General features: G+C 37.0%; 1 protein-coding gene across 1 annotated transcript in view; it reads left to right on the top strand.

The window, feature by feature from the left end:
- Positions 1-5760: 5760 nt before the first annotated feature.
- Positions 5761-24270, top strand: part of MUC6 (mucin 6, oligomeric mucus/gel-forming) — a gene marked incomplete at its 5' end in the record, with an annotated part of 32610 nt that continues 14100 nt past the window's right edge. The window contains 15 exons of the mRNA XM_010186794.1: positions 5761-6001; positions 8616-8742; positions 9924-10011; positions 11333-11442; positions 13888-14095; positions 16418-16540; positions 17855-17975; positions 18861-18999; positions 19344-19448; positions 19793-19865; positions 20142-20279; positions 21111-21272; positions 21819-21913; positions 22566-22698; positions 23589-23838. Of these exons, the coding sequence (XP_010185096.1) occupies positions 5761-6001; positions 8616-8742; positions 9924-10011; positions 11333-11442; positions 13888-14095; positions 16418-16540; positions 17855-17975; positions 18861-18999; positions 19344-19448; positions 19793-19865; positions 20142-20279; positions 21111-21272; positions 21819-21913; positions 22566-22698; positions 23589-23838 (2113 nt within the window). The remainder of the gene's footprint in view (positions 6002-8615; positions 8743-9923; positions 10012-11332; positions 11443-13887; positions 14096-16417; positions 16541-17854; positions 17976-18860; positions 19000-19343; positions 19449-19792; positions 19866-20141; positions 20280-21110; positions 21273-21818; positions 21914-22565; positions 22699-23588; positions 23839-24270) is intronic.

Genomic DNA, 24270 nt, shown 5'->3' with positions numbered 1-24270 from the left:
ATCTTAGATTAGTTTATCCAGACAATATATTTTAAAATAAGTATTGTTTCAGGAAAGAACTGAGGCATAGACTGATGGGGAAGTTGGAGATGTCTGGATCTCAGATCCAAAGCAAAAATGTGCTGAAACTCTGATTCTTCAAATTGCCCTCCTGTGCCTTTGTCTAGCCTCACATGCAAGGCATAACTTCACCTGTTTTTTTACAATCCTTGAGATACCACATGATAAACATTACCTCACATTAAGCAGCACAGTGTGGAATTGGCTAGAGAGTCTATTACAGTTGGTGAGCTTCCTAGGGGTTTTTATTCTCTTCAGTATATAAGGAAGCAACAGAAGCCTGCGGAATTGAGGTGTATATATAGTATGTATATATAAGTGTATGTGGTCTTGACCTCATTTATGTGATTAAAGAAGCCTTCTGCCATAACATACCTTCCTATTTTCTCTGTTGCAAAACATCCTAAACCTATAATAGAGAATTATATGGTTTCTACAGGATATTTGCTCCTGCTGTCTGACAAATACTGGACATGACAAACCTTAAAAATTAGTAGCACATTTCTGAAGCATCCTGGGTCCTTTTTCTTACAGCTTGCTTTGGTTGTTACTGTGAAAGCTCACTCCTTGCATGCACCACCTCTGTCCTTGCACAGGGCTCACTGCTTGTAGATTGGCTTTGGTGGCCCTTTCAAACATCTATCTTACTCTCTTCACAGTTTGGGCAGGAAGCAGTCTGCTAGGCGAAAGATCCTTTGAGTATGTCTGAAAACACGGTGCAGTTAGGCACATGCAGTGGTCTGGGTCTGTGATGGAAGAGGGACCATACAGTACTCCACATTTGCTAAACATTCCTTGGTTTCTCCTAACTAGAACAGGCTTTGTGAAGAGGTGTGTGGAGGAGAGCAGGTAACAGCTTTCATCATTCTGCCTTAACATGATCAGCAAAACAAACAACTAGGCCTGGGAATTTTCTATTCCTGAGCTACATATCCCGTGAGTCTTGTGAAGAACACATGGGACATTACTTTTCCCGTATTTTCCCAGTTTTGGCTGTTCACTATTTCTACCTAGATGGAATAAGAAATCAAAAACATGAGAGATTTATCCCATTTTTTTACATGAGGAACATAGGATTTGAGGATGAAGTACGGGAAATCCCATATTGCACAGCATTTCTGTCAGCTTTTAGTTACATTTTACCAGTTGCAGAAGAATTTTTTATTACAAGCTGAATTATGTGATTTTCCACTGTAATTTATGTTCAGTTTTGTCTGGCAGAACACAATTCATATGTGCTGACCCTGCTTTGATATGCACCATGTTTAAATGTATGGTATTTTTTATGTATTTAAATATGTAAATAAATATACAAATATTCAGCTTCCTTGTGCTCAGTGGATAACTTCTTTCTGTTGTCTTTTTCCTTTCACAGCTTTTGAAGGAAATTATTGGCCCCACTTTTTTCTCCAAAACCAGAAAGAATCTCTGCAAACTAGTAAGTGCCTGACCTGGTATTTAATGTTCACCACACAACTATGTGCAAAACTTCCATTCAGAAACAATTCCATACTGCAGAAGACACTGTACAAAACTCTTTGCCACAAAGAGTATATGTTTTAAAAGCATTAGTTTTAGAAATACTAAGTTAAGAGTTTAATAAGAGGACAGTAAAAAGACAGTAAAAATGGAGGAGCAGACCTGGAGCAGGAGCAGGGAAGTGATTCTTCTCTTGTTCTTGACACTGGTGAGGCTGAACCTCAAATACTGTGTTCAGTTTTGGGCCCCTCACTACAAGAAGGACATTGAGGCACTGGAGCATGTCCAGAGAAGGGCAACAAAGCTGGTGAAGGGTCTGGAGAACAAGTCTTATGAGGTGTTGGGGTCTATGCGAGGAACGGACTACAGCACACCAATATGATGCTCTGATAGCCATTTTATTACACACAAAGCATGGTTTTTATAAATTTCCAGCATTCTATGTTTGCGTCTGTCTGATTCCTACTTGGCTGCATGCGCTACCCACCCCGGCTAAGCTAATATATGATTGGTTAAAATTTCTCCGTCTCCAGTCTATTTTGCTGTGTTCAGTGCCTTCTTTATCTTCTTTACTCCTCTGCCAAGTTTCTATTTTCAAGCGCTCAAGGTCGTTCCCACATCACAGCTGCATGCCTCCCGTCACATATTCTCACCCAGATTTTTACTATCCTCTTCGTTTCTTGTCCCATTTTGATCAACTGAGGCAGTTACAGTGTTTCTATGGCCCAGGCCTCTACAATGAGGAGTGGCTGAGAGAGCTGGGATTGTTTAGACTGGAGAAGAGGAGGCTGAGGGGATCCTTTAACACTCTCTACAACTCCCTGAAAGGAGGTGTAGAGAGGTGGGGTTGGTCTCTTCTTCCATGTAACTAATGACAGGACAAGAGAAAATGGCCTGAAGTTGCACCAGGGGAGGAAAATTTTCTTCACTGAAAGGGTTATCAGGCATTGGAACAGACTGTCCAGGGAAGTGGTGGAGTCACCACCCTTGGAGGTATTTAAAGGATGGGTAGATGAGGTGCTTAGAGACATAGTTTAGTAGTGGACAGGTTACGGTTGGACTTAATGATCTTAAATGTCTTTTCTAACCAAATGATTCTGTGATTCTATGTTGTCTTTCTCTGGTAAGTTTTGCACTAATTGGAAATTGCTTTAGTGTGCCATACTGAGGTTTTGATGCCTAAGGATAGAAACTAAGAGCATTTTAGTAGCCTGTCACATTTAGAAATTTGCTGTTGAGGTAATTTTTGTGGTCAGTTTGATTTTCGCTTCTGCAGATCACTGTCTAATATTATTGAAGAATTTAGAAAATTGATTCTTCTGATGCTACAAAATCCAGGAAATTAAATAAAACTGATTCTTTATATAGGCTGGGCCTATGAGATTATTTTAAAGGCTGCAGGTTAAAACAAATTCATGTGCAATTGAAAGATCAGAATAGTGAGTAGTTCTTCCTCACTTTGATAGCCAGTAGCCAGTGAGGAGTCAGGGTATGGACAGATCTCTGCAGCAACATCCAGCTGTGTCAGCTGAAGCTATTGTTGCCACAGTTCTGGTAGTTTCCCTGAAGATTTCCCTTAATTTCTAAGAACACCTTGTGTGCATGCACACAAATCTGTAAGCAAAATTAACTCCTGCCACCTACTTACTGCAAACTTGTCCTAGATCTTCTGAGTCTAAGAAATACAAAAGCTAGTAAGATACTACTATCTTGCATAAAAGTCTGTGCCATGCCAAAGCACAAATTCATTAGCATATTATAGCTTTAAAGTACTAAAAATACTATCTATAAGCAGTACTGTTAGAAAGGCAAATATTGTTAAAATGTTAACTCATAATTCAAATGGTAACTTTTGACAGCATTGATTGTGATATTTTCTGTTACAAAGAAATTTCATTTTGATTCAGAAGGAGTCTGGACAAGTGCTTGGAAGCCAGAGCACAAGGCGGTGTAAACAGACAAATCCCAGTAGCCTCACAAAATCCTCTGTATTGAAAATACTTGGAAACTCAGAGAGTACCTGGGGAAGTGTATGTGTGTGGCCTGATAGTACCTTTCCCTTGGGCAGTCTCTTAATGAACACTGATGGAAATAAAATAATGAGCTACCTCAACCCCTGGTCAGAACCAATACAACTTTTCACGTGTTCATCTCTGAAGAAATGTGAGACACTCACTTTTCACTTTAAATTTCATTCATTAAGCACTTAGTTTTCCACATCTATGACAAGAATGAATATATGTCATCATGCTAACGTGATATACTGTATTTTAAAGAATGTGCTGTTCCTCCACTAAGACAGGATACAGAAGGTTATAATCCTTCTGAAAACACACAATTTTCACTAGATCCTTTCTTAAATAAGTATGGATATCAGTCCTAGTATTCTGAACAATTTTTCTATCATATTCTGTTTACAGACATTCTTCCTAGTCATCAATAATATTAATGGTTTACATTAATACTGTGTTTTACTGTTGCATACGGTTAAAAAGCAACTCCGTGTACTCCAATAGTTACTGCATTTCAGTGGTTGACAATGAAATTCTTAATCTAGTTTGGGGAAAATGTAGAGGTGTAGAACAAAAAAGATTATGTAAAAACCATTTATTATAATGATAAGCATTTTTAGGCAAAGAAGCAGAGATTGGCTTGAATTAGGTGAATTCTCATTCAGCATAATCATGGAAATGCGACACAATATTAATCCTAAAAGTAAAAATAGTTGAGTACTTGTGATCATCCTAAAAAGAAAAAAAATCAGCAACTCATCTGTTACTTCTGTCTGTTCTTACAAGAGGAACAGTAGGGCATGATATGCACAAATTAAAAGAAAATCCCTAGATATCACTTAGTAAAAACTGAACTCGAAAGCCAAATATACAATCTCATTTTAAACTTTCTTGAGTTACTGACATTCCCAATCGTTATTTTACTTTGATAAAATTTAAATAAAAACAAATACACTGGAGGCACTGCTGTATTTGTAGAAAGGGGCACCTATTGCACTCTAACCGTTGTACAACCTGAGATAACCATTCCTTGACACACTAAAAAAGCTCGGGTTTGCTGGTCAGTATCGCTTAAACACAGTATTTTGAACTAACTGGAATTGGGCATGAAGGTGCAATGGTAGCAAGTAGCCGATTCCTATTTTCCAGTCAGACGTTCTGAACAGCACAGAAGTATGGAAGAGGAGTACTTTTTGCCAACAGGTAACAGCTCATTGGGAAACAGTATTTTCTACAAGACCTGAATAAAACCAGTAGCATTCTAGTCATTTGATCACTCTTTAAAAGTAAAAAAAAACCTAATTGGCTTTAAAGCAGTGACTATAAATTGCAAATAGACTTTGCTAAACTTACCTGATACTTTGTGCTTCTAAGACATATTGTAAGATACCTGAGCTTCATATAATTCTATAAGCAAAAATAATTTAAAAATGAAAAGTAATTATCTGAGTCTGGAAATAAATAACCAAGGGCAAGATTGCATTTACTTCACTTACTTCGGTAGCTCTATTAACTTCAGAGGGACTATTCAAATGCTTTAAGTAGGTATAGAAATATGTAACATCAAGTGCTGGAGCTGTACCTTTTTTAGTATAATTCACTTTAACCTCTTAAAATCTGTCCATTCAGATGAAAAGTGATTACTTTTTAAAAATTAAAACTGATCAAAATGTTCCATGTATTTACAAAGCTGGCTGTAACTGTCACACAGACACAGAGCCAAAAAAGCTGGGACTTACAAGTTGAACTTGAAAGATTGTCTTTGGATGTCTAATGAACTGACTGTGCAATGAATCATGATACAGTAATGCCATAGATAGCTTCATAGATGTTGTGCCCGAGGTGTTAAAGGTATATCCAGTAGCAAGCTGTTGTGTTTGCGAACGGATCGAGCAGACTGAAATAAGGAGGTAAACCTTTATATTACCCACAATGGAGATTGAAGGGTGTTTCCCAAGCTTGGAAGCTAGGGAGCTCTCCTGTGCTTAGAGTAAAGAATAATATTGCACTGACTCCAAATATTATTTCACTTCTTGACTTGAGATAAAATACTGAGGTTACCAAAAAAATGGCTAGGATGTTGTTTGCACAATTAATCTTTAGTAGAAACCTAATAGCTTTTCCAGCTATTTATCTTTGAAATGGCAATCAGAATAAACAAACGTGCTGTTAGAAGACCTAAATCCCTTTTTCTCTTTCACTTTTATAGTTTTGAGCAAAGATTCCTGTTCTACCTGGGGCGGAGGGCATTTTTCAACCTTTGATAAATACCAGTATGACTTCACTGGAACCTGCAACTATATCTTTGCAACTGTATGTGATGAAACCAGCCCAGACTTCAACATTCAATTTCGCCGTGGGCTCGATAAAAAAATTGCAAGGATCATTATTGAGCTGGGACCTTCTGTTGTCATTGTTGAGAAAGGCAGCATTTCTGTCAGGAGCGTTGGGTAAGATTCTGCGATTAATGAAAAACATGTTTAAAGAAGTCAAGGAGTTACGTAGCAGTTGCACCAAAGATGACTACTTTGCATCAAAAATAAATTAACGGATTACAGAAGTTATCATACCTGACTGGACTCTACTCCCATTTCTTCCTATCAAGCACTCTCACTCTCTAGATAAGTATTTCATTTGCAGTTATTTGAATCAAGCTTAAGAGTACATGTCTCTAGGCAAATGGATAAGCTATCCTTTTCAAACCAAAACAGTTTTGACATACTACTAATCAGCTTATAATTATGTCCACTACAAGCATAGATGAAACGGCTTATACCCTTGGTAGATATTAGTTGAAATTCCTGTGTTTTGTTTAGAGTTCATTTGACTTGAGATTTAGGTAACTCTGAAACCACTGTGCTAATGACAACACATATATAGGGTATAAGAGAAACTTTGAACTATACAACCAACAGAGAAATATTGGAGTGGCTTAATATGAAGTCCTTGTGTATGAGACCATTGCTTGTTCACATTATTCCAAGGGTCACACTGATGAGAACCTTTGGGTTCTGCATCATTCATCTTTCTAGACAAGTTGCTCTCATACAAGGAAATATCTCCAGGGAAGTTTTTGGCATTTTTATCGGTTAGGCCGTGATGAATTTTTGTCTGTGAGTATATGGGGATATGGGAAATAATAGACTGTGAATTGTCTGTATCTTGTTATATTTACCTGGGCACAATAACCATCACTACAAAAAGACAACTTGGTGCTATAACTTAATTTAGCAAACTGTATTAAGAAAGGCTTCCTTTATTAGTTTAGGTTGCCAGAAACTATATAAATCTATGAGCCTAACCTAATGATCTAGATTTTAAATTTTTGCCCTACATTCACAAGATCCAAATGCCGTGACCAACCTGGTCTAGTGTTGCACATAGTCCTGCTTCATGCAGAAGGCTGACCTGGGCAACTTCTGAAGGTCCCTTCCAACCAGCTTTTCTGTGGCTATATCACATACTTGCTGAGTACTTAGCAAAGTATATGTGTTCATTAATGTTGTTGGTTACACAGAATCACAGAACAGTAGGGGTTGGAAGGGACCTCTGGAGAACATCCAGTGAACATAAGCCAGCAGAGTGCCCAAGTGGCCGAGAAGGCCAGCAGTATCCTGGCCTGCATCAGAAATAGTGGGACCAGCAGGTGGGAAGTGATCATACTCGGCACTGGTGAGGCCACACTTCCAATACTGCGTTCAGTTTTGGACTCCTCACTACAAGGACACTGAAGCACTGAAGTGTGTCCAGAGAAGGGCAATGAAGCTGGTGAAGGGTCTGGAGCACAAGTCTTATGAGGAGCAACTGAGGGAGCTGGGGTTGTTTAGTCTGGAGAAGAGAAGAATGAGGGGAGACCTTATCACTCTTTACAACTACCTGAGAGGAGGTTGTAGAGAGGCGAGTGTAGGTCACTTCCATGTAACTAGTGACAGGAGGACAAGAGGAAATGTCCTCAAGTTTCACCAGGGGAGGTTTAGATTAGATATTAGGAAAATTTCCCTCACTGAAAGGTTTGTAAAGCACTGGAACAGGCTGCCCAGGGAAGTGGTGGAGTCACTATCCCTGCAGGTATTCAAAAAAGGTGTTGGACTTGGTTAGATTTCTGGTTGGACTTGATGATCTTAGAGCTCTCTTCCAACCTTAATGATTCTATGATCTAGTTCAACCCCCTGGCAAAGCAGGCTCACCTGTGGGTTGCACAGGATAGCATTCAAGTGGTTTTTGAAAGTCTCCAGAGAAGAAGAAACCACAAGTTTTCTGGGTAGTCTGTTCCAGTGGTCTGTCACCATCAAAATAAATAAGATTTTCCTCATGTACACCTTGAACATCCTGTGTTCTAGTTTGTACCCATTGCCCCTTGTCCTGTTTCAGGGCACCACTGAAAAAGAGTCTGGCCTCAACCTCTTGACACCCACGCTTTAGATCTTTATAATCATTAATAAGATCCCCTCTCAGCCTTTTCTTCTCCAGGCTGAACAGACCCAGGTCTCTCAGCCTTTCCTCATATGGGAGATGCTTCAGTCCCCTCATCATCTTTGTAGGCCTCCACTGGACTCTTTCCAGTAGTTCCAGTTTGTAGAACTAGAATTCAGCTGCAAGGATGAATACCCGATTCTGCTGCAACATTCCCCTTATTACTTTTTCTAACCTTGTTGGTTTTCTGTCATAGCAATAATTTCTATATTACCAGACTGTAGTCCATAAAAGCTCTTAAGGATAATCAACAATAGTTCTACCACACAATTTGTACTGTTACAAGTTCTTGAAACATATAACTATACCCATATAAAGCCAAACCAAGTGAAGGTGCCAAGTCCTGTGGAGACGTTTTCACTAGTTTAATCAGTATGCAACCATCTCCTGGTGATTATTCTATGAAACTGGTGACACTGATTTTCAATCAGCAGAAGTTCTGATGCATTTTGAAATATTACAATTACAAAGCAAAAAAATTCTTTTTCATTGCTGCAAGTACTCAGATTATATATGTTTTATATCTAAAAAAGATAACTAATACATAATATTGGTATAAGAAGGTTGGTTTCTCTTCTCATCTTGTTACAGTGTCATTAAGTTGCCTTACACCAACAATGGAATTCAAATAGCACCTTATGGACGCAACACCCGTCTGGTGGCCAAGCTGATGGAGATGGAGCTAGTTGTCATGTGGAACAATGACGACTATCTCATGGTTAGTAAAATGTTCTCATAAAGCAGAAGAGAAAATTCTCACTGACTCACTGGAATCTTACCAAGATCCCTTTAGACTTAATGGGTGCTTTTTGCATGTGTGTACTATTTGGGTATTTATTCTTTTCCTGCTTCATCCCTTCGTCTTGAAATAAACCACTTTTCTTTTTATACCTGTGTGTTCCTTTCACTTCCAGCATTGGTAGTTAACAAAGCCACCGATGTTGAGATTTGTGGACGCTTTCACAGATTTTAAACTTTCCTCAGGCTATTCCAGCAGCTACAATGTTTTGATAAAAGGATGTTGAAGTTGTTTAAAGTTTTGTAGAATTTAATAGTGTTTACCACAGTTTTGTCATTTCTACTGTGCTTCTCCTAGACTTCTTTTGGTTTCAAATGTATGGTGTTTGTATCAGCTCCTTTGTTTCTTTCCTTTTTCTGAATCTTTTCATGTTTTCCCTCCAAAATCCCTGATGTATTTCAGAGAAGAGGGTACATTTTCTCAGCATGTCCAGTGATATTTATATCACAAAAGACTCTGAATTTTAAATTGGTGAGTTTGCTAAAACAGGGAGATCGTTATGCAATAAATTGTCTAGGAGATTTACCAACATGACTATCACACACATAACAGGAACTGCTACTGTGATGGATACACACTATATTCTACATATAGTCAGATCTCTAATCAACCCTCTAATCAAAGGGTTTCATAATAATTCATTGTTTGTAGTCAGTAGTAATACTACCACTTTACTATCCAGAGCAATAGATAATTGAATACAGATTTTCAGAGAACAGATTTTCTTCCTGTAACCTTCAGTTTCTTAAGAGAACAAACCTGAAATCTGTGCTCTGTAACAAAGGTTTGAGCAAGGAAACAGCATTATTTCCTTTTCTATTTTTTCTGACTCCTTAGAATATTATCCCCATTCAATTCTCCGCAAATATCTCAGAATCTTGTTTGTTAATTAAATAGAAAACTTGAAACAATCACTATTTGGCTATTGAGAAAAGAAGTTACTGCTTCCAAAACTTTTCCTGTAGCCAGGTCACTGAAATTAATGAGAAGGATCCCCTTTAGTTGGATCCTTGTACTGAATTTGTTTGAGAAAGGTAATGCTGTATAGGTAATTTTACTTAGGTTGATCCTTTTAAATGTTTTGTTCTATTTTATTTTAGGTTTTGACTGAAAAAAAATACATGGGGAAAACCTGTGGAATGTGTGGAAATTATGATGGTTATGAATTGAATGAATTTGTGAGTGAAGGTAAGACCTAAGGACAGGTCATATGGGAGAATTAGTTAAACTAAGTCAAGTTGGAAATGTAATACTGTACTAACACTACTCTGACCACTCACTCAGTTTCAGAATTGAGTAAAGCACTCCCATAGGTCACCAACATACCTATCATATGATTATGCTACACGCTATTATTCGGTTTGATGATAATATTTTGAGTTCCTCAGACAAGTGATAAGGACTATCTTATATTTTAGAAACATATGATAAGGATCACACTCTCACCTAACTTTCAAAACCATCTAGATTCATGACAAGGCACAGTGAGGGAAATGATTACATTAGACAGAAGCAAGAAAGAGGCTATAATAAAAAAGAGCATAGTGGGCAAGAACATTAGCAAGTAGTGTGTCCCAGTAAGAGTGGATCTTTAGAACAAAACAGTGCTCGGGACTTGACATCTGTGCTATATGTGGTGTGGGGGTTCCACTTCAGAGTCACTCAGATCTGGTCTGTTGTATCAGATTAGAGTGCCCATTAGCATCTGGAGCTCATTCCACATGCTTTTGGAGCACATCTTCTGGCTTGATTTCATCTTAAAGGAATTCTGTGTGCCAAGACCACTCCACAACAGAAATAAAATTGTATTGAGTGGGTATATTTGGAAGATTTGCTTAGAAGGCACACTACTAATCTGAACTACAGTCCTAGTGTGGAGACATTAAATTTCACAGTAAAGTAATCTCAGATCAACACAGTCAGGGGCACTTTTCTATACGTACCACAGGAAAGAGTTCTAAAAAGTATACTATATTTTTTGGGTTGTGATGAATTTAACTCCACGTGTAGGAGAAAATATAAGAATGGAGAATGAGAAGAGGCATGGATTAGCAGCTGGCAAAAGATAACACAGCTGGCAGAAAAACAGTAGCAGCTGTTATTGTGTAGGGTTGTAGATGTGATAGAAAATAGCTCAAATTATCAAGGTGATAAAAGCATGTTTTACTGAATACTCTCCAAGTAGATGGCACAAAAAGGAAAATCGAGAAGAGGCATGGATTAGCAGCTGGCAAAAGATAACACAGCTGGCAGAAAAACAGTAGCAGCTGTTATTTTGTAGGGTAGTAGATGTGATAGAAAATAGCTCAGGGAAATTATCAAGGTGAGAAAAGCATATTTTACTGAATACTCTCCAAGTAGATGGCAAAAAGAGGAAAATCTTCATCAGGAAGATTAATTGGTAAGACCTTTCACTGTCAAAAAGTAGAATCTGAGTTTTGCTACATCACAGCAAAAACTAAAATTCATGAGGGATTTTCTTCACAAATTATAACTCTTCAATTTACAGGTAAATTGCTGGATACATATAAATTTGCTGCATTACAAAAAATGGATGATCCATCAGAAATCTGCCTGTCTGAGGAGATATCGATTTCTACCATTCCTCACAAAAAATACGTAAGAAGTACCTTCTTGGGTTTTCTGTAGCATAATTTTGATAGAGATGGAAAGACAGAAAAAATCAACAATGGAGAAGCAGTGGTTTTGTAAAACTGGCTTCCATGAAAATGGAGAAAGTAAAAATTTGTGTAGCATGATATGAGAAAGAAAAGGAGTTCTTTGCATTAAAAAACATTTTTAAGAAGGCCAGGGGGCATTTTTGAGGCTGGATTTATATCACTAATATAAACCTACCAGCATTTAACTCACAGCTGTCTGAAATTTCATGCAGATCATCACAGGAAATTCATGGAAACCAGTGAAGCTTTGAAGAACTTTTTATTGAACTAGAGACCTGACATTATAAGCTGTTGTCATGGTTTATACAGTTGCTCTATTACCCAATGCCTCCTCCCCACCAGGGGAGGGTGCTCAGGAAAAAGAAAGATTTGTGGGTTTAAATAGAAATATATTTAATAAAATAATAACAATGATTATAATAATAATAAACAACTAATATTGATAACAGTTATAATATAAAATACACAGAATTATACTCAGCCAACATTGTGAGGGAGTAGGTGTCAGGGTTAGGACAGTAAACAAGTCCCTTTACAGATGTCAGCCATGGAAGAGGCAGCAGGAGGGAGAGGAAGAGGCAGAGAAGGGTCATCCCCAGCAAACTCCCCAATTCATAGTGAACTTGATGTTGATGGTGTGAATAGTATTAATTGGTCATCCTGGGGTCACCTTGGGGTCAACTCCCTTAGGTTTCTGCTCCCCTCAGCCTCTGCACATGTTTATCTAAAGACCTTGAAGACCTTGAGCACTATGACAACCTGCATACCAGTATTAGCTGAAACCTAAAAGTTTTTATCAGCTTTGTTCCCATAAAATAGAGTTGTAGCCCTTCATAACAGAGCCAATCACTATCTACTGCTATCAATTCCAGTCCTAGATGAAAAGAAAATCAGTGTACCTGAAAAATGATGCATCCATATAACTGTGGTTAAAAGAGAAAGCTTGGTAATAGCAAAAGGGCTTTCTTAGGTTTCTCAGATACAGAAATAAAATCCTACTTAGGATGATCCTGTTAAGTTGTTTCACCAGGAAAACTAAAATTTTACATTCCCACATAGATTTTACAGAATCGTAGAATGGTTCAGCTTGGAAGGCATCTCCTCAGATCATCTAATCCAAGTCATCTGCTCAAGCAGGGTCAACCAGAGCAGGTTGTCCAGGCCAATATTCTAGTAGGTTTTTAGTATCTTCTAGGTGGATCTTCCAGGCTGAGGAGATGGAAACTCCATAATATTTCTCAACAACGTGTTCTTTTTTCTACCTAGCAGGTCATAAAGTTACCATATACGTAATGGCAAGTACTCATTGCTTTCATCTTAAGCATTTCACTTTAAATAGACTGATTATGCTCTTTAGTCCTGTTCATACTTCCTCACAAGAATATGACCTTACTTTGCAATTCTCATTTTTGAGACTTTGCAATTCTCAAATTTCTCTTATTTGTTTACAGTGTCTATACACTAGAACTAGTGTAGTACTATTAGTTAGTACTTGACCTTACTTTGCAATTCTCATTTTTGAGACTTTGCAATTCTCAAATTTCTCTTATTTGTTTACAGTGTATAGGTTAGTACTAATTACAGAATGCTTAAAAAGTTGTCTCTTGAAATAGGACAGCTTTTTTCTATTTTCCTTAATAGTTTCATCTTATTTTCTAGCAACCCCAGAATCTCTTAGTTTGGAAATAGAAGCCATTCCTTTTGTTTAAGCATTTTGCTTTCATACTACAGAGGAAGAGCCAGCTAGAATCCTTCCTTTTCCCAGAACAGAAAAACAGAGCACCATTAGTTTCATAGCATCAGTTTGACAATAGGAGCAGGAATAAAGAAGAGGAGTTTCTGTGGTTCCTGTGAGGAAGATACTTTTCTGAAGAACGTTGTAAATATTACTTGTATTCACAACTTCTGTTAGCTGGGAGGTGTAACCTTTTTACATTGCTTCTCTCTGAGACCATATACTGCAGTAGGTAACATGATAGGCAATACAAACTTATCGAATGTTTGCTCAAAGGGGAATGAATGCTGTTATCAAACATCGGAGATGTTTGTCCTGGAACTGAATCTCCATCAGATAACATACTGCCTTCCTGTAATGTTTGTTTGCCATTTTTAGGGAGATTGATGGTACTGAAATAATGACTTAATTTTTGATTTAATGAGAAGTGGAACTAATTCAACATATCAAGATCCTTCTATTATACATAGAATATATTTCCTTCTATTCATGAATTTCTCATGCATTTTAAGTCAAATATATATTACTAAACTATCTTGGGGGGGGAGCAAACAAACCAATAAGAAAACCGTAACTAGCAGTAATATTCTATTGTGGTTTTCACATGGAGGAAACTCTACTAGGAACAATTTTCTTTTTTTAATTTAGGCCATGATCTGCTCTCAGCTACTTAACTCGGTGTCACCAACCTGCAGTGTGCCAAAAGATGGGTTTGTCATGCGTTGCCAATTTGATATGCAGGATTGCAGTGAGCCTGGACAACACAATTGCACTTGCTCTACACTTTCAGAGTATTCAAGACAATGTGCTATGTCCCATCAAGTGGTGTACAATTGGAGAACTGAAAACTTCTGCTGTAAGTTCAAATGTTTTATTCATAGGAGATTGTAGTTAACTTTGCTATATCTTACACAGAGGGAGAATGACAATTAACTGGAATTTATATCAACTGATGGAAAAGTCTCCACTGTCTTGACTCAAACAAATTATTTTCCTAAGAGAAAAACAGTGGTCTTTGGTAAAGCATTAAGTAGGAGAGCATGGAAACCTCAAAGGAGAAAGAGAAAGCGTGAAACAGCTCCTACATCTAGATTTTTGACCATAGAACAGAAGTATCCACCAAGTGAGAACTGTTTTTTCAGAGAACAGGAGGCTGTTCTCTCTTAATACAATTTTTCATTATTGTGCTTAACAAACAAGGCAGTAAAGAGGGAGAACTTTTAAATGGCCTATGAAGTCTTTGAACATTTTTGCTAACAATTACCATAGCCTCTTTTATTCACTGAAGGTATTCAGTAGTCCCAGTTTCAGATGCTCAACCTTTTTAATTACAACTACTGATTAGAAGTACTTCTAATTACTCTCCAGGCTGTACATGATTAGACACACTTTTTTTTAAGTGCCTGCTTGTTATCAAAGTTCTGATTCACCTTTCACAGTATTTTTGCATCCACTTGAAATGTCAATCTATAGTCAGTGTTATGTAGCAGGATTCATTGCTTTATAAGACGAAATGCTGATCATAAAAAAAGTAAAGAGTAACTAAAATCGATCTTGTTATTTCTAAACCATCTTACACATTAAATTACCAGAGACGCAGCACATGTCAAAAAAGAATATATTTCAAAGTGACCTTGCTTAATATGATATTGTCTTTCAGAAGCATGTACCAGTCATACTTTCATTTATCCTTTGTATGAATATATGGTCACAAGTGAAAAACTCATAAAATAAATTGCTTTGACAGGAATATATTTCTCCTTATCCCTTGATTCTTACTTTGTTTCAAAAGTATTTAAGATTTGCTGCCATTTAGATCTTAGCGTAAGAATAGCGAAATCCCAGTTGAACGGTATTTCTGAAGTCATTGTTTACCTTGCCATAGTCTTATTTTCTCATCATTGTTATTTACAAGGCCTTTGATCATTTTGTCCTCCCTGCATCTCTGCTGTCGTGTTCTATTCTACTCTTGATCTTCACTTATTGGTTCCACTCTTCATTTTCTGTTTTGTGTTTAACATTGAGTTTTCTTTCATTCTTTCCTCATACTTACTGAAAACATTCCCTACTAAGCTCCATTTTTATCCCTGGCACTTTAAGATTTTAAGATTGCACTTCTTCTGAAAGAATTCTCCCCTTCCTCTTCACCAAAGTGATACATCTTACATAAATTGGTAACTCATTTTATACTTAGGTTGGTTTTTAAGATTTTAAGATTGCACTTCTTCTGAAATAATTTTCCCCTTCCTCTTCACCAAAGTTATACATCTTACATAAATTGGTAACACATTTTATACTTAGGTTGGTCCACAATTAGTTTTAATCAAAACTGTAAACTCCTCATGGCATTTTATAGATTCAGATATATTATTAAGGCACTATGTGCATTCATAGAACTATACAATAATTCTCACTAATCACAGTAAAATAATAGCCTGGTTTTCTCCAAGTCATAGCATTTTTCATGTTGCCTGTAGACCATTGCTAGGACTAGTAGGAAAGGGATAAAAGGCAAAGCTTAAATAAAAAAAAAATTAGAAATAAAAATAAAAATAAAATTTAAAAGAGGGGGAATGGGAATCCTTGTTTCCAAAAAACCACCAAAGCTGAGAATCTAAGAATTTTGAAATAAATGCCAAATGTACTAAGGTAATGAACTTTTTATTGCTTCTTTGTCAGCCTCGTCTCTACATACCTCTATTTCACTACTCCACTTTGTTTTCACTCTTTCAGATAAGGAAAAATCTCTGCTCGAATTTATCACGTAGTAAAACATGTTCTGGGTTCCATATATTAGAATTGCTAGGTCACTGCATTCTGAAAAGCAGATGATGTCTGAGAAGCATGAACTATACGGAAGATAGAGTTATATTCTTTAAATCCTTCAAGTACTACAGAAAATTTGATTTGTGGTAGTTTATGAGGCTGCAATGTAGCTTGTTTGCCACTCCTCAAGCTTCTGAAAGGAGTTCCAACTAAGCAGGGTATGAAAAATGTATAAAAGCTAGAGTCAATATGATGGTAATGATGAATGCTCAGATGATGACTTGAGTATTGAGGCAAGATAAGAGAACGTTAGTGCCAGAAATCACAAGGTCTTCTCCATCCCAGGTGGTAAATGAGACATTCTTCTACGTTTACACTTCAAAAACCTTAACACTTTCACCATTTTTTGCAGCTGTGGGAAAATGTTCTGCTAACCAGATCTATGAGGAATGTGGTTCTCCATGTATTAAAACCTGTTCCAACCCTGAGTACAGCTGTTCCAGTCACTGTACCTACGGTTGCTTTTGTCCTGAAGGTATCATTTCTGTATTCATGATGTCCTAAATGACCCATACAAATGTTTTTGACATATATCCAGTCAAGTGGAATAGACTTCTTAATAATGAACTAGCAGTGCATTCTGGGGTATTGTGCTGTTAGAGCTGCCATTCTATGGTAACGTTATATTGCTGGTGTCTTGAATAACCATGGTCCTTAAAGATACTTGATCATTGTTTGCAAGAACGGAGCTGTGAAACTATTTGCCTCACAAGACCATGATACGCGATGGGATAAATATATGCTGCCTCCTTGAAGTTCTGTACTATAATACACATTGGTTAAGCATAATTAATTTCCTAGCCCAAACACTTATCTGGCCTTTTGGGGCACCAGCAATAGGTAGCACACCTTAGAGAAGTTCTGCAATGTTATGGGCATTTTGGAAAATCACATTAAAATCGTTCAAGATTCCTATGAAAATTGTAACTATTGCTATCATTTGCATTGTTTCTTGACATTTCAGAACTGAAATATCCTCCAAGGTTTGCTGTTATGTGGGTATTGACATTGATATAATCAACATTTTGTCTAGTCAAAAGTAATGTGTTGTGAGCTACATATTTAAAACTAGACTTAGGACTCTACTAAACAGAATGTGTCCGATCTTCACAAATCCCAACTTAGAGTACCATAGCAAAAAAGAATTTTTAAAAAAATAACATTCAAGCTTATTATTTCAAATTAAGTTCCAATTTCAAGTGAAGACAATTGTCTGCATTTTCATATAACAGAACAGCCATTAAAATCGTTCAAGATTAACTTCCTGCAAAAATTGTAACTATTGCTATCATTTGCATTGTTTCTTGACATTTCAGAACTGAAATATCCTCCAAGGTTTGCTGTTATGTGGGTATTGACATTGATATAATCAACATTTTGTCTAGTCAAAAGTAATGTGTTGTGAGCTACATATTTAAAACTAGAGTTAGGACTTTACTAAACAGAATGTGTCCGATCGTCACAAATCCCAACTTTGAGTACTATAGCAAAAAAATAACTTTTGAAAAAATAACATTCAAGGTTATTATTTCAAATTAAGTTCAAATTTCAAATGAAGACAATTGTCTGCATTTTCATATAACAGAACAGCCAAGCACAGTTATAATTTGTAAAGAGTCAGTTTTATTTTAATTAAGAGAAAGTGACTTGCACATTATATCTCTGTGTTGGCACTGGCTGTGCAATAATTGCATTCTCAGACTAGTTTTGGAAGGCATTGAAGCTGTAATAGCTTTAGTGCTGAGTAGGGATACGAAAAAGAGTTTATTCTGTTTCTCTTCTTTGGTAGGAACTGTTCTTGATGACATCTCAAAGAATGGAACATGTGTTCACATTAAGCAGTGTCCATGTACACTGAATGGGAAAACATACGCTCCTGGTGAGACAATGAAAGCAGCATGTAGAGCCTGGTGAGTAGCAACAAGTACTTTCATGAGAGGATAGAGAGTATCCTCAGCAAGCAATTGGAAAATTCAGCCTAACTTTTCCGAAGGCAGCTGCAAACGTGTCACACTCTCTCTGAGGCCACCTTCTGTGAGTGCCACAAATCATATATTTGTAACTGAAGAGGTACATGTCTCATTTCCTGATAGATCTGTATAAATATAAATGTTCAGGCCACGCAAAACAGTAGCACTTTTCTCTCCTCTGTGAAAGTGGCAGTAAAATCAGTACAGAACAAATATCTAGTATTTACAATTTCTTTCTGGCAATCTCAGTGTTTCTGAAAGCTGAAAACAAAATTTCTGCTTTGCAACAGAAAATAATTACTCAAGACAGTATTTTTTAAATTTAGATATTTTTTTAAAAAGTGGAATAATTCTTTTTTTGTTACTTCTCTTGCTATCATAATTTTAATAAATGAAATAAAGGATAAACAATGGAATTTGATCACCAGAACTGTAACAATAAATGCACTTTTCATGATTAGTCTGTTCAGTAAATCTTCCTGATAGTCCATACAGCAGTTCAGCAACTTTGCATTAAGATTAACAACTGCAAGTGATATGCATAAACAAAGACAATCAAAGCAGAGAAAGTATAAGGGGAAAAGTGATACAAATTACGTCTTCCATTACTAGGAAGTAGCTAAGTTTTTAGTGTAAATGAAAGAAATTTCAAAGCAGTAGAAATGAAAGTTCAGAATGTATATGCATGTTACACTGTGTTCACGAGCCAATTTTGCATGTTGATCAGCTACGGCAAAACCTCCACACAGAAGAATCAAACACTCTACTGTTAAATTGTGCCTTAGTATGAGAATAAACTTCTACAGAATTTCTTGTTTTCCTCAGTAAATGTATGATGGGTCAATGGAACTGCAAAGACTTGCCCTGCCCTGGAAGGTGTTCCTTGGAAGGAGGCTCCTTTATTACCACGTTTGATTCTAGGTCATACAGGTTCCATGGAGTTTGCACTTATGTTCTTATGAAGGTAATTTCCTGCAGTCTGGAAACACACAATATCAAATGGATATATTTTATTCTGTCTTTGGTTTCCTATCAGAACACAAACTGAGGTCTTCCTATGATATACATTTCACACACACAGAATCACACAGAATTGCTCGGTTGGAAAAGACCTCTGAGATCATCATGTCCAACCATTCCTATCTACCCACTAAACCATATCCCTAAGTACCTCGTCTACCCGCTCTTTAAACACATCCAGGGATGGTGACTCCACCACCTCCCTGGGCAGCCTGTTCCAGCTTCAGATTTATTCTACAAATCATTGTTATTCTGACACAGACTTTCCTTTTCACTATTTTCCTCCAGAGTTCCAGCCTGCCACACAATGGAACCCTAATGGCTGTATATGAAAAGTCTGGTTATTCTCATTCTGAGACATCACTTAGTGCTGTAATTTACCTGTCTACAAAGGTAAGTATTCCCTCCACAGGTTCTATCCAGCATTTCAGTGACCAGATCAATGAAAGTACTTAAAGTCATTGCTAGTAGTCTGAACTAGAAAAATTATGGGTGAGAGATACTAAATATATGTTCCAGTTCATGCATACTCAGTCAAGATCTCAGTTGACACATCAGCTCAGGAACTCAGAGTTTCAAAGTAAAAACTGAAAGCAATATGGAATAACATGTGAGAGAAAGCTTGAATCAATTTGCCTTTTGTATAAGTCATTGACAATACAGTTGCTTAAGTTAAAGAACATATGAATACCATGAGTACAGATAGTTATTTCTGATTCCATGTCCTTTTCTTACAGGACAAAATTGTGATTTCTCAGAATGATCTCCTTACTGATGATGATGAACTTAAGCGACTGCCTTACAGATCAGGTAAAAAAAAAAGTGAATGTAGATGTAAAATCTGAATTACATTAAATGTCTGGTTTACACAAGCCAGCACCTTTTCTGTCACAATTGCCAATAGCAGAAGCTTTAAAGGAAGGTTACAAATCTTTCCTATTCCATCTGTCCCTCTATGGATAGCTGTGTGTGGAAGGAGACGACTTGCAGACAGAATGCTAGAACACTCATGTATGCATTAAAATAATTACTTTGCAATAACCTATGCGTCAAAATATCTATTTCTAAATATCCTTATTCTTTTAGGAGACATCACTATTTTCAGGCAGTCCTCCATGTACATTCAAATGTATACAACCTTTGGGCTGGAACTTGTAGTTCAAACATCACCTGTATTCCAGGCTCACGTGAAAGTTGGATCACAATTCAAAGGCAAAACCCTAGGTAAGAAATCTAGTCCCCATGTAAAAGAGAAAATGTAGGGAGTGTCATTTTGAAAGCTTAGTACTCATCCTTTAAGTAGTAAACTTTCTTCGCTGGATTCAAAGAAAAACAAAAAAACCTGCACTGGAAAACTGATGTCTTAAGAGGGTTTTTTTTGCTAATAACTTTAAATGAATCAAAGAGATTAGATGAGTGACATTTTTCATGTGTAATATAATATTTTTCTTCACATGTTTTATGTGTGCCTTTTTCAATGTGTGCTTTACCACACAATGAAGGGGCAACAAATCAGTCTGTGTGGTCTCTACATTTTGGAGCACGTTTCCTCACTGCAAACACAATGAGCCTAAGAATCTAAAAGCTTCTCAGCTGATAAGCACCAGGTGGAGATGTCAGCAACATTAACCACAAAGGCATATCCTGCATTCTAATTGTCTATGGGGAATTACAGAGAGAGGCGTTATCTTTTAAAAGAGTCTAAGTGCATATTCTTTGTCATTACAGATTTTATATACAGAAGAAAACATGTAACTACAAAAGTATTTCATGGCCTTTCTCTTTTATATGATTTTAAACCACTTAAAAAAAAAAGATAAAAAATGTATGAATTTGTCATAGAACAGAAGTGGACAATATTAACTGGAAAAGGCAGAGGCTCAGTGACTGAAAGTGTACATGACCAAGGTTCTGTGGCTATTTGACCTGTAGCATTCATTGATATTCCATGTAGAATTTTTGAATCCGTTTTCTCACTATTATAGAACGAAACATAGACCATTCTGTAAACATTCATTAATTTTCAGCCATCCCTTGCATTTGTGATGTTATTAGGTTTGTGTGGCAATTACAATGGAGACACTACAGATGACTTCATGACTAGCATGGATATCACTGAAGGGACAGCCTCCCTGTTTGTAGATTCCTGGAGGGCAGGAAATTGCCATCCTGCTTTAGAGAGTGATACTGACCCTTGCGCTTTGAGTCAACTGAACAGTGAGTAGATGATCCTGTTGTAACTGGGCTCTCAAGCTAGCTTTGTCTGACACTTCCATAAGCTCGTATCAGGAGAAAGAGAGAGTCTGAGAGAAACAGAGACTTAGATAGTTGAATATCACAAGTTTTGTCACCAACAAGACATTTCTGATTTCTAGAACACATATCAAGTGAAAATTTATCAGTTCCCATTCTAGAGATCTGGGCTTGAGATGATGAATGAGAGGTTTTCGGTGATATTTCCAGTGAAATTGCAGTGTCCATGGATGCCTTAGACTTGCTCAGCAGTGCTGTGATTGAAACCCAGGCTTTGCCTTCTCAAGTCTAAATTCTCTAAATTGCTATTGGTCTTAAAAAAAGGGGGGGGGGAAAGAGGCCCTAGTGAGCTACTTGAAGAAAAGTATAGTCTGCAAGATAACAAGCTAAGGAGTTGTCCTTTTGTTAATCCATCATTGCCATAAGCTCAGCTAGAATAGTGTGCCCAGGTTTCTTTAATTTCCTTTTCCTAACTTTCTCTGTTTAATGTCCATTATTGTCTTTCACTAGAAATATCTGCTGAGACTCATTGCTCCATTCTTACCAAGAAGGGTACAGTCTTCGAGAAATGCCATGCTGTGGTGAATCCTATTCCTTTCTACAAGGTAGGAAATTATGATAGACGGTGTACAGAGGGAGTCCAAATATGGATGATAATGTACTCCTATACAGTATCCCACTCATTTGGATCAGAAACACATAGAAGCCAAGGAACAAGTGTGGGTTTGAAAATTATGTCTCCACCACACTAAAAATCTATTTGTTCATAGGCACCAGTCCCATTCCTATGAATCAGAAGCTATTTTTGCTCATGCTGCAGTTCTCCATGTAAACAGCTTTAACTATGCAAACTATTGATTTTCCCATGTGCATAATTGAGCTCATTATATTTGCCAATCTCCACAAAACATTTTAAAAATCAAAAAGGAAAAGCAGTGAATAATTGTTTAGGTATTAAGCATATTTTATTCATGTCAATCAGGCCATCAATCTGATATTTTTCATCAGTTTTAATTATACAATTATATGTATTTTGCATGACTTACCTCTGCAATTCAGCCTAGAATCCTAAAATAATTTAGATTGGAAAAGACTTTTAAGATCATTGAGTCCAATTCTAAACCTCACACCACCAAGCCATCACTAAACCATGTCCCTAAGCACCACATCTACACATCTTTTAAATACCTTGATGATTTAGCACTTCCAAATACCTGCTCCTCAGTAACAAAGTACTCTTCATGTGTTGGGTTTCAGAGATGTGTCTACCAAGCCTGCAATTACGAAGAGACCTTTCCTTATATTTGTTCCGCTCTGGGATCGTATGCACGAACATGCAGTTCAATGGGTTTAATCCTTGAGAACTGGAGAAACAGTATGGACAACTGTAGTAAGTAACTGAACCAGCTCTTAATAGTCTGCTATCAGATGAATGCATGCATACAGGTCTATCTGTTTCTATTTAGAATATTCCTGTGTTTTATCCACCTATGACAAAGCTGAATAGGACCAAGAACATATTTTAAAACTACTTGTCAGTCATTAGAAAATAACTACTTATTGGTCAAGTAGGCCAACTGGCAGGTATAAAACCCATATTCCCAGGAGCTGCTGACTTCACAGATGTGTCACAACACAATAAAAACCGTAAATGGTAATTTATGTATTTTAAACAGTATTCAAATCATCTTAGAGTAATGAGGAAAGTAGTGAACAGAAAGAAGAGAAAAGCAGAAATGGGATAACAGATATCCAAATTTTGAAGTTCAATCTGTTTCAGAAAAGGATTTTAAGACTATATGAAAAAGATTACTCATATGCTTTAAAGTGAGCATGTGGATGCTTCCAGGACTTGGTAATTAAGTGTTAGAATAGACAGATAAATAAAGATATACTATACCATAAGATGAGAAAGAACTAGGAAAAACTCTGGTTGTAAATATGATTTTTCTACTATGCAACTTGGACATAGGCACAGTTACTCAAAAATACATCTGTATTTCTGACAGAGCTTCTCTTTGCATTATATTATTCCAAGATACACAAAGGAGCATTAAGATATTTAATCTTCGTGAAACTTCTGAACAGCTACATGGTTGGTGTTAAGGCCTAGTCTGCAGTATTTTTTCCTAGACTTCCACATCCACAGGAAGGAAGCAATAGGAAACATTAAGTATTGCAGCTGTTGACGCAATATATGCAGCACATTATGAGCACAGTTACATTTCACAAGAGGATATGTAAATTAAGTTTAACATGCACTCTTGTCTTGGTTTACAGCCATTACTTGTACTGGCAATCAAACATTCAGTTACAACACTCAGGCATGTGACAGGACATGCTTGTCACTCTCCAATAGAGCCTTAGAATGTCATCCAACGGACATCCCTATTGAAGGCTGCCATTGTCCTGAAGGAATGTACTTGAACCACAAGAATGAGTGTGTTCGTAAATCTCATTGTCCCTGCTATTTGGAAGATAGAAAGTACATCTTGCCTGACCAGTCAACAGTAACTGGTGGGATTACCTGGTAAGTGTGTCAAGTTTCAAGATTAACAGACTGAAACTGGAGAGAAAGGGTCTTCATGTGCATTAAGGGTTTTCTGCCAGATGCAGAAAAGAATAAGAAGGGCAAAAGAAAGAAAATTTGTGGCTTGTGAAAAAGACAGTTTAATAACTTTCTTAATTATTAATAAGCAGAACTAAGCTTATTTAATAACCAAAGCAGCATGTACAATCAAAGCTAAGTAAGGAATTAATTCATTGCTTCCCATCAGCAGGCAGATGTTTAAACACTTCCAGAAAAAATTTACAGTCATGCATAATGGTCACAAGTGCCATAACTCCGAACATCCCTCCTTCCTCCTCCTTTACCTGAGCTTTTATTGCTGAGCTTGATGTTGTATAACATGGAATATCTCTTTGGTCAGTTCAGGTCAGCTCTCTTGACTCTCCCTTCCCA

This window comes from Mesitornis unicolor, unplaced genomic scaffold (genome assembly GCF_000695765.1).
Source record: "Mesitornis unicolor isolate BGI_N332 unplaced genomic scaffold, ASM69576v1 scaffold7536, whole genome shotgun sequence".
NCBI classification, from domain to species: domain Eukaryota; kingdom Metazoa; phylum Chordata; class Aves; order Mesitornithiformes; family Mesitornithidae; genus Mesitornis; species Mesitornis unicolor.
Note: the sequence above shows the minus strand (reverse complement) of the source record. Positions and strands in the feature narration are given on the sequence as shown.